This window comes from Pelmatolapia mariae, linkage group LG7, assembly GCF_036321145.2.
Source record: "Pelmatolapia mariae isolate MD_Pm_ZW linkage group LG7, Pm_UMD_F_2, whole genome shotgun sequence".
NCBI classification, from domain to species: Eukaryota; Metazoa; Chordata; class Actinopteri; order Cichliformes; family Cichlidae; genus Pelmatolapia; species Pelmatolapia mariae.
The window spans coordinates 50,772,410-50,782,983 of record NC_086233.1 but is presented as its reverse complement, the minus strand read 5'-3'; the positions used below and the strand labels follow the sequence as shown (position 1 = coordinate 50,782,983).

The window sequence follows — 10,574 nt, the reverse complement described above, 5'->3', positions numbered from 1 at the left end:
AGAGGAAGGGAGCTGGGGAGGAAGAGGGAAGCGGATGGATTGCAGCCTTATATGGACAAAGCACTGCTTTTCCCAGGGTTTGTGGCTCTGACCCCCGGCATGATGCCAGATGCTGCACGGGCAGCTCCCTGGCGCCACCGAGAGGTGCGAGTAATGCAATGCTGCATGTCAGCTGACGGTCAAGGATTGATTTGATTTTTTTTTTTTTCTATAGCTTGTTTTCTGGACTCAGCAATAAAAATAAATCTGAGACAATGCTTTTGTAATCGGGGAAGTAAAGCCAAGATCAGCATCAAATAAAGCAGGCAACAGACCAAAATTTTCAGGTTGATTGTTTGGCTATTTTCTCTCATTAATTGGTTAACTGGATATTTTGGCAGCATACACTTTAAGACCCAAACCCAAATTGGCAACAGCTTTATGGTGGCTTCGGTATTCCAAATCTTACTGTGGATTCCCTTTTAGTGTGCAAGCGTGACTGACCTGACCCTAACAGACTGACCTGTATACAGAGAATATGTTTCTAACTAAAGATTTTCTCCTGTAAATCAATGAATCCATTGAGTCATCAATTATAAGCACATTGGCATAAAGTTGGGGCTCGCAAAACACACACTAGCTCTGAACCGAATCAGTAGATGTGGCGACATCCTGACTATCAGTCCCAAGATAGATAGAGCTTGTAGAAACAGAGCAGACCTCTGGCACAGCTTCACCTTTTCCAAGGTGCACACAGAGAATAAATCTGCAGAGGTTAAACACTTGTGGCACAGAGAATAACTTATGACTCATGAACCTGATGCAGATAAGAAGTTAAAGCTGTTCCTGTGGAACCTGAATGACGCACCAGCACAGTCTCAAGAGTGTGGAGCAGAAATCTTGAGATGGGCCGTTACATGAGGATACCTGGACAGAACTGAGGGCATTGATCCAGCAACTGCCAGGAGGAATGGGAAGAGCAGATTCAGAGACATATATAATGGCCTCCACTTTAGATTAGAAACACTCCTTCAGTGGGACCTGTGCAGCACCATCCAGATCAATCAGCATTCACCAAAGAACATCAGAGCCGACAGCTCCAGCATCATCTCCTCTGCTTGTTAAATGACTGCTGATGTCAAAAATCTGAAGTTGTGTGACTTGCCAAATCAAAACACATGGTTTACCTCTTTATCTGAATCAGTCATGGCAGCAGGGAGGGGCAAATTCACAGGTCTGGACACTGGGCTGACACTACTGGGGATATCTGCAAGAGGTCACCCAGCCCAGAACAATACACTGTAGAGTTCTTTCTATGATTTATCTAAGTTGAGCTTTATGATAAAAACTGATTCAGTGACATTTCAACAAATAGGCTTGCCATTAAATGACTGGCACATAATTTGTTTCATGGACATCTATGGTTTTATTTCTTTTTGTATGTAGATTGGATGGGTTGCCACCGACATCTGGTAAGAATGTCATGTCAATAGCACCTTTTGAAATATACTTACTTAGAAAAAAAGTGTTCAATACGTGTTTGTGCTTGAGTAGGGCGTTTTATTAGGATGATGTTAGACCCCAAGAAACTAATGTTATATTTCCGATCATTTATTCCACAAACTGAAACTTTTTTTATGCGTTAGTGAATAAAAGCAAAGCAACAGCAGGATGTGACTCAAGGTGCCCACTTGCTCTGATGTCCTGGTGTCCTCACACAATACAAACGAAACAGGGACACTTATAAAAGCGTTGTCCCAGAGCCAGCGATCAAAAACTCCACAGGATACCTTGTATTTAGCCTTACCTTGAACCCTTCAAATAGAGTGTATGTGGCTGGTACTGACAGAGGACTGGCACTTTTATAGTCTTACTGGCCAAACAAAGGACTTCAGACTACAAGCTACTTTAAGAGCCCATAGAGCCCTACGTTTTATCTACCTTATCTATTTTCCCACAGCCCATAGGAGGACAGGTGCAGCCCTGGAAAGCTTAAAAATACAATACGATGGTAATATTTATCTCTGGGGCTTTTATTAATTAGTTAATTATAACATAAATATAACTAAAAAAATTCGTGTTTAGAAAATCCGAACGAGGACAATGCATCTGAGTCTGACTGCTAAAGCAAAGAGAAAACTTTTAGTGTGACTGTGGAGCTGATGGGAAAATGACGAGCTTTAATTTGGAGAAAGTGACGTGATGCCTCTGGGGAACAGACCGACAATAAACAGTGTTACTGTGTGGCCTGAAGAGTGGTGCTGCTGTTTTAATTGGACATATGTACGGATAAGATAGCAGCCATTTGAGCCTGTGACATAACCGGTCTCATTAAACTATCAGCATTTAAATGAAGTTTACATTAATGTCTTGCTTTTATGCACAACATGAAAAGTGCACCTGACATCGCCAATAACACGGAAAGGGCATGCTGTTTTTAACAGAGCATCTGGATTTAATAAACTGACTTTAAACTCCACAGTGAATCCAGCCCATGTTTTACATGGGACCTGAACCAAATCCAGATTTTCTGTGCTGCACGACACAGGTCTCCTCCTACAAATGAGTTAGAACTACTTCATCAACAACTTTCGAGTGCACTAGATATGAAATCTGGAACAAATTAAAGCACATAAAGTTTTGGGTTTGTTTTGTTTGTTTGTTTGTTTGTTTTTGTTTTGTTTTGGTTTATGAGTTGAGCCCTAAAGAACAAGCGGTTTGGGATCTTGTCCGGGTCTCGCCTGGACTTTGGTTTTCCTGCATTCTTCTTTGTTACAGAAACAGATGCTTCTTCCTTCTCACGTGAGAATAAAACATTCCCACTTAAGTAATGAGTTTAAGGACTTGTGCATGCTGCTGGCAGCAGCGACAGAGCTTTAACTTTAATGTGTTTGAAACCATGATTTTACTTGATATGGGGACATTTTATCTTTATTTGTGTATTTTTGTTTTTGCGTTGCTAAATTTCAGCCAGGCTGTCTGCATGACACATCTTATGGTTATATTTAGGCATGGCTTGTGACACATAAGTGTCAAAGTCTACACTCTGCAAATAGTCTTACTAACGTGAACCTGTGAAAAATAGAGGGTCCAGGTCCACAGAGGAAAAAAGCATTTGAGATCTACAGTCTTATGTTTGCATTGTTAATCTTAATGGTTTTTCACTCCAAATCAAACATTTTTATCATTTAGGTGAAAACTTCCTGACTTCTTGGTTTGATTTGAGCCTTTAAAGTGAAGGTAATCTCCTCATCATGTCCTGTGACTCGGACCCTTACATCTTCACCACCGACACCCTCCCTAGTGACCTCCGCTTCCTCCCTCCGCTTGCGAATGGCCACCTGGGCTGGAGGGTGTACAATAATATTATGCACATGGGGGGCGTTTATAATGGGGAGGGTGGGCGCTGCCACAGAGCAGATGTCCCCTGTCCTCTAGCTGTTAAGGTGGAGCTAGAGGAACCTGTCCAACACACCTACAGCCTGGACACCCACAAAGGTAGCCTCTCCTGTGCAGGTGCTTTCTCCATGGTGTTGTTGCTGATCTGGTCTCATACTTCTCTCTCGTCTTCTTGTGCAGGCATTTTTATTCACACTCTGAGCTCCGCTAGCGCCACTGCCACACAGTCTTTGTACTCTCACCGACACTACCCCAACCTGATGGTGATGGAGATCCTGCTGGAGCGTCAGGTGACCTCACAGGAGCCCGTCACGGTTAAGTTGGTCAGCTCATTCACACCTCAGAGCAAAGACATCAGGTTTGAGGCTGGTCCTGATTACAGAGGAGGCAGGTGAGGCTAACAACATTTTTTTTGAGTTTTTAGTAAAAGGAAAAACTGTTTCACAGTCTAAATCCAGCCCTCCCTCAGCCATATCCAGGGACAGACAACCGCAGCTGAGTACCCTGGAGGTTCTTGTCCTACTGTGCACCTCATCTGGACCCCCGTGCCCGTGACTCTGATGCTCCCTCCCGAGCACAGCGAGGCTCGCTGGGGTTTCATCCTGGTCGCGGCCAGCAGTTTAGACTCGGCTGAGGCCAGTTTTGATGAGGGCCTGAATCTGATGGCAACTGGGAGTCTGCGTCCATCTCACGAGAAGGCCTGGCAAGAGCTGTGGCTGCAGAGCAAAGTGGAGGTGACAGGGTCTGAGAGCCTCTGCAAGGCCCTGATTGGCTGCATGTTCTACCTCCTCAGCGCTTTCCCGTCCATACATGACACCTCCAGCTCTTTCGGTGGAGTCAGTCCAGGAGGGCTCTCTAATGGTGGAGAAGGCCAGGACTACTGGGGCCATGTTTTCTGGGACCAAGTGAGGCTAGATTCAGCCAATGGCCATGTGTTGTTGATTCTGTTATATGTTGTGTCACACAATGACTCTTTCTTCCTGTGGCAGGACATCTGGATGTATCCCGGGATAGCCCTTTTTTATCCGAAACTAGCCCGAGCTGTGCTGGAGTACAGGGTGGGGACCATAGATGGTGCTAAAGACAACGCCCAAAAGCAAGGCTACAAGGTATAAGACGATCAGTGGAGTGTTTTTTTTTTCTACTGTTTTTTTTCTGTTCAACTCTGAAAACAGTACTGGATATACAGATCAACACACAAACACACTCATGATGTGGTGGCACATCAAAACATAGTAAAGTAAATAATGAAGTTACAATAATAAAAAAAAATAATAATAAAGTTAAGTAAGTAAGTAAAGTTTATTTATATAGCACCTTTCATCGACATGTGTCACCAAGTGCTTTACAAGGTAAAAACACAGTACAGTCATAAATACATCATAAAAACCCTGGTCTAGTTAAAAGCTTTTTGAAATAAAAATGTCTTTAGCTGCTTTTTGAAGGTCTCCACCGAGTCCAAACACCGTAGAAATAGGGGAAGTGCATTCCACAGTCTGGGTGCAACAGCTTGGAAAGATCGGTCCCCTCGAATTTTAAAACGAGTGTGGGGGACCACTAAAAGGTTTTGGTTTGATAACCTCAGGTTACGAGAAGAGGTATGTGTACGAATCAAATCAGCAACATAGGGAGGGGCCTGTCCCTGTAATGCTCTAAAAGTTCAAACTAGAATTTTAAAATGGAACCTAAATCTGATTGGTAGCCAGTGCAGCGACTTTAACACAGGGGTCATGTGAGCTCCCTTGTTTGAGCGGGTCAGTAGCCTCGCTGCAGAGTTTTGAACAACCTGTAGACCAGCTAGCCCTTTCTTGTTTAGACAAGTAAACAGGCTGTTACAGTAGTCGAGTCTTGTAGAGACAAAAGCATGTATTATCATCTCGAGTTCACTTGTTGACACGATGGATCTAAGTTTTGAAATCTTCCTCAAGTGAAAAAAGCAGGTTCTTACTATCTGATTTAAATGTCCCTCCAAAGAAAAAGCTTCATCAAAAATAACACCCAGGTTTCTAAGGTTATGTTTCTGTGAGGAACCTAAGTCACCCAGTTGCCGTTTAATATCAGGTATTGCACTGTCTGGTGCAATAATCAAAGTTTCTGTTTTGGCCAGGCTTAGCTGTAACCAATTATTGTTCAACCATTGTTTAATGTTGGTTAAACAGTCAAGTTATTCTTGTTAATATTAGTTTCCACCAACAGTGGTGATTCCATTTGGTAGATTTACACAGTTTCCACCCAACCAAACTCTCTAAATCTTTGGTTATGGACTAAACAATAACATCCAACATGTTTGTTGTTCAGTTTTAGAGGCTCCCAGGCAGATTTTGTTATCAGAACAGGCCTTAAAACACATTCCTGACACAGTGGAATTAATATTCCTGTGCAGATATTTACATTTGAAAAAATGTCCATTAAGACATTTTTTCAAATGTTGTGCTTTTTTTTAATATAGGATGTGACATATTAACCTTCTGAATACTTTCAGTTACCTGAAAGGATGTTGTATAAGCGATACTACAGGTTGGACATATAATCTGTAATATCAAAACTACTCAGAACCAGAGGAAATCTTAATACTATTAAGAGTTTCTGAGGAATTTCAGGCAAATAACTCAGTGTTAGATTGTAAAAAAAAACCAACAGTGGGTACAACAGTGAGGCAGAAACGACAGATTCAACTGTAAAATCAGATATACTGTAAAAGATAAACAGGACGACTTTGTTGAAACCTGGTATCCTTTTATCACTTACTTGGAAAGAGATTATGATCGTAATAGCTGTTGCATGTCCTGGTGCATTCACAGTGCCCATTTTTAGTGGAAAATCCATGTTCTCTTATAATCCTTTTTTTCTTGCAATTCTTTTTTTGTTTTGTTTAACTGTGTGACATATTCTGAGAGTAAGAGTAACAACTGGGATATAATAATGAAAATCCTAGAATAAAGATGAACTTGGCATGAGAATACAGCTGCATGAACACCTCAGAACCTAGTGGTTGTAATATTTTCTGTACATCTGCCCCATTGGTGCACAGTTAGTATCTGCTGTATGCTGTTGTAGAGGCATATATTTGACTGTCTGTAGGTACTTTTTAATAATAACAATCAAACAGTGTCTGAGCCTTCTAAAGAAATATGCCGTTTTACAGGGTCTAAAGTACCCGTGGGAGAGTGCTGTGTCAGGGAGAGAGGTGTGTCCAGAGGACATTTATGGACAACAAGAGATTCACATCAACGGAGATGTCACGTTGGCTTTCCAGCACTATCTCTACCTCACCGAGGTATGCTCGTTCACATCCCCACTCACTGTCCCTTCTACCTGGCGTCGTTAATCTAGCTCTTTGCTTTAGGATCTGTCCATGTTCAGAGAGGGACTGGGCAGCGAGGTCATCTATGGTGTGGCTGATTACTGGGTTTCAAGGGTAACCTGGAAGCCCGAGGACCAGAAATATCACCTACTGGGTAAAGACAATTAGTAGGAAGATGGTACTCAGCCTCGTCACGCCAAATAAATTCAGTGCATCAGTTACCTGCTTTAATGAAAGGATCTGACTCACACTTTGGTTTATTTTATATTGAACGTTAACTTCATGTTGTTTCCATTCAGGTGTCATGCCACCCGATGAATATTACTACAATGTCAATGACTCTGTGTACACAAACACAGTGGCCAAACTTGGGTATTTGTATTCAAGATTAAACTTATAACTATAACACCTTATAACTTATGTCTTATCAATACCAGTAATAATGAAAATATCTTATTTGTCAGTCTTCAGTTTGCTGTTGAACTGGCTGAACTCCTTCAACACCCTGCGCCCAAGGAATGGCAAGCAGTGGCCGAATACATTAAGATACCTTTTGATGAAGAGCATCAGTACCACCCTGAGTACGACGGCTACATTAAAGGTTAATATTTGTTTCTGTTAAGAAAGAACCTTAAATATTCTTAACTTGATGCCAGAATGTCCTCTGGGTGACAAACAGGGCATCCCGTGAAGCAGGCGGACACAGTGTTGCTGGGATATCCTCTTGGATTGCCGATGTCCCCAGAGGTTAGAAGGAATGACCTTGAAGCATACGAGCCAGTGACAGACCCTCACGGTCCAGCCATGACATGGGTATGAAAGACATAGCATCTTCTATGGTCACACGAAACTGCTGAATGAACTAAATTTGAGGTTTGTTGAATCTGTGTCAACAAGAATTAACCTCCTAGGACCTGGCATCCACATATGTGGACATCATATTTTGGGTTGTCTAGACCACAATACTAAATTTTGCTCTACAAGGGCCTGATATCCTCTTCTCACAAACTACCTAAGGTAAAAATAGAACGTGGCTCAAGAGTTGGGAGTTCGCCTTGTAATTGGAAGGTTTCCGGTTTGAGCCCCGGCTTGGACAGTCTTGGTCGTTGTGTCCTTGGGCAAGACACTTCTCCCGGGTGGCAGGGCGGCTGCTGTGTTCGCTTCGGATTACTCCTCACCCCCCACCCAACCCTGTGGCTTGTCATGTCTTCACAATGTTGTGCTGTGGACATTTATGTGCTTTTTGTGCAGAGGAGTTTTTTTGTTTCCTGTTCTCATGCTGTCCTACCATGGAAGCACAGCATGAGTAGGGGTCTCTTTTTTTCCTCTTGTACTTTCCCATTGTAATGTACATTTCAATGTTTTTTTTCTCTAATGCTACCAATCTCCGACTTGTATCCCCATGTAATGTCTGTGTTGTGTGTGTAAAGTCGGGGGGGGGGTCCCATTTCACTGCAGGGCAACCTGCATGTGACGAATAAAGCTTTGATTGATTGATTGATTGATTGATTGATTGATTGATTGATTGATGCCTACTGGTGGTGGTCAGAGGGCCCGGTGGCGCCAGTGTCCGGCAGCCTCGCCTCTGTCAGTGCGCCCCCTGTGGCTACAATGTAGCTTGCCATCACCAGTGTGTGAATGTGTGTGTGAATGGGTGGATGACTGGATGTGTAAAGCGCTTTGGGGTCCTTAGGGACTAGTAAAGCGCTATACAAATACAGGCCATTTTTTCTTTGTTTTTACATTCATCAGGTCCCAATCAGCCCAAATAGCAGAAAGAAATTAAAAATGCATGCCATGAAAGAGTTTGGGTCTTAGGAGGTTAAAGTAGTTATTAAGACAAAAGAGGATCCAAATCAGTACTTAATGTACTTAATAAGAAGTCTTACTTCTCAGTGTGGTGCAGTGACTGACTTTTGTGTTCATATTTGAATCAAAACTTTTTACTTTCCATTTTCAGGGGATGTTTGCAATCAGCTGGCTGGAGCTCGGGGAGGCTGAGAAAGCTCAGCTTTTACTTGAAAAGTGCTTCAACAACATCCAGGGCCCGTTCCAGGTACCCTTTAGGTCACACATCCACATAAACGCACACCTGACATTTACTGGGCGAAAGATTGATTACCTTTCCTCGCAGGTATGGAGTGAATCATCCGATGGCTCCGGTGCAGTCAACTTTCTCACAGGTATGGGAGGATTTCTGCAAGCTGTGCTGTTTGGCTACACCGGTTTTAGGTTAGTTCTTAATCCAGGAAATAAACACTTCAGTGTGTTCAGTCCACAGTGTGTTCACAGTGATACAAAGCTTCACATACTTGTTTTATATCCTAGAGTTCAGAAGGACTGCCTGGCATTCTCGCCACTGCTTCCCAACGACGTCTGCGAGCTTTGTGTCCGTGGTGTGAACTACCTGGGCAGCCAGATGGACTGGCTGCTGAGGAAGGAAGAAGTCTGTATCATACTGAGGGAACAGGAAGGCAGTCCAGGCAACACTAAGCCCTGTAATTTACAAGTTGTCCTGAAGGCATCAGGAACTAAAATCCCCCTCACACCAGGTAAAGCACAAGTTCAAACATGCAGTTTGAACATGCAGCTCTTCAGAGCAAGTTTTATTCATGAAAATAATTTGATAGTTTCTGTGTTAATAAGAAACAAACATGTCTCACAGTATAGCAAAAAGAAATGATCATTTAACTGTTTATATGGGGACACAATATTGATAGAAGTGAAAAACATTTGAATCTCATAATCAGGGAAAAAACTTCAGGACTGTGATCTTCTCCAGCTTACCTTATCTAGGCTGGAAGTGATGTAAAAATAATGTGTGGGGCATGAACTCAAAAGTATAGCCTGCCAGAACAAGATTGCAAACCGGTGTGCATACCTGAACCTGATCCAAGCTTGTATACATCTGTATTTTCAGGGCAGCCGGTGATTTTCCCTCGAGTGCCCGGATACGTTTGCAAACTGATTTCAGCTGCTTCCTGCTGGCCTTTCTGAAACCTGAGCACCGATCCTCCGAAACATTTCACATGCTGACAGTTGAAAGCATATTATTTGTTTTTATTATATTTTGCTTGATTTACTAAATGTATGGAATAAAGAAGGGCAGTATTAATTTAAGTCCAACAGCAGCTATGGATCTGAGCAGGGCAACAAATAATACACAGAAGGATTTGCGTAATATTTGTGGACTTTTAAAGTTAATTAAAAAAATGCAGAGAAACTTTGAGTCTAAATTACTGAGTTATTGAAGTTTGTGATGTCAAAGGAAATATGATTATCAGAGTTCTTATAATTACGTATTTTTATTTAGTGTTTTTGTTTGTTTTAGTTTTGAATCTTTTCCTTTCACTTTAGTTCAGAGCAGCTTTGACATTTGAGTTTAATCTTTGTAAGTTTTTCTTTATATTTTATGTATGCTAATTGTCCTTGATAAAGATGGGACTCACCAGGCACCACATTGTAACAATATTATCACTTGATTTAACTCACGATATGATACTATAGCAATTGTAAATATTTTGTCATATGCAGAGTATTGCAATAACATTTACAGTGATTTACCAATGGGAGTATTGTCAGAATACAAGCCGCTGGCAGCCAGTTGAGTCGAGTCCCCTCAAGTTTGGTTGTTAACAAAGACTCAGACATCTGGAGACTAATGGCAACATGTTTGCCATCTGTCTGCATTTATAAATTAGACCGCAATTATTTGCAGACCTTCAGCAATCTGTCTGAGAGTGATTGCAGTCAGTCCAACTCAGACTGCAGATGTTTGCAGGAATGCATAATGCGATCAAATTAAACAAATCACCAGCCATCAGTTTCTTTTATAGGTTTAAGGAGGTTGGTGTTTAATTTTCACTCATGTGACTAAGCCAATATCTTGAAT

The 10,574-nt window shown here is 42.0% G+C and overlaps 1 protein-coding gene across 2 annotated transcripts; it reads left to right on the top strand.

Annotated features, from left to right (window-relative positions):
• Positions 1 to 2,622: 2,622 nt before the first annotated feature.
• pgghg (protein-glucosylgalactosylhydroxylysine glucosidase) lies at positions 2,623 to 9,896 on the top strand. Of its 2 annotated transcripts, XM_063481075.1 has the most exons (14): positions 2,623 to 2,781; positions 3,172 to 3,477; positions 3,559 to 3,769; positions 3,848 to 4,283; positions 4,368 to 4,487; positions 6,524 to 6,655; positions 6,725 to 6,836; positions 6,982 to 7,054; positions 7,147 to 7,283; positions 7,362 to 7,495; positions 8,643 to 8,738; positions 8,817 to 8,914; positions 9,011 to 9,234; positions 9,603 to 9,896. In XM_063481075.1, the coding sequence occupies exons 2-14, from the start codon at positions 3,234 to 3,236 to the stop codon at positions 9,677 to 9,679; spliced, it is 2,094 nt and encodes a 697-aa protein (XP_063337145.1). In that variant the 5' UTR covers positions 2,623 to 2,781; positions 3,172 to 3,233; the 3' UTR covers positions 9,680 to 9,896. The 2 variants fall into 2 exon arrangements, with proteins under 2 accessions (XP_063337145.1, XP_063337146.1); XM_063481076.1 differs by lacking the exon at positions 9,603 to 9,896 and having other exon boundaries at positions 8,817 to 8,865; positions 9,011 to 9,190.
• The last annotated feature ends 678 nt before the right edge of the window (positions 9,897 to 10,574 follow it).

What these genes read in the sequence shown, in the direction of transcription:
- pgghg (XM_063481075.1), top strand. Translation starts at nt 3,234, where the DNA reads ATGTCCTGTGACTCGGACCCTTACATCTTCACCACCGACACCCTCCCT. An exon ending in GCCATGTTTTCTGGGACCAA is followed by an intron (nt 4,284 to 4,367) that starts GTGAGGCTAGAT and finishes TTCCTGTGGCAG; the next exon opens with GACATCTGGATGTATCCCGG. An exon ending in ACTATCTCTACCTCACCGAG is followed by an intron (nt 6,656 to 6,724) that starts GTATGCTCGTTC and finishes TCTTTGCTTTAG; the next exon opens with GATCTGTCCATGTTCAGAGA.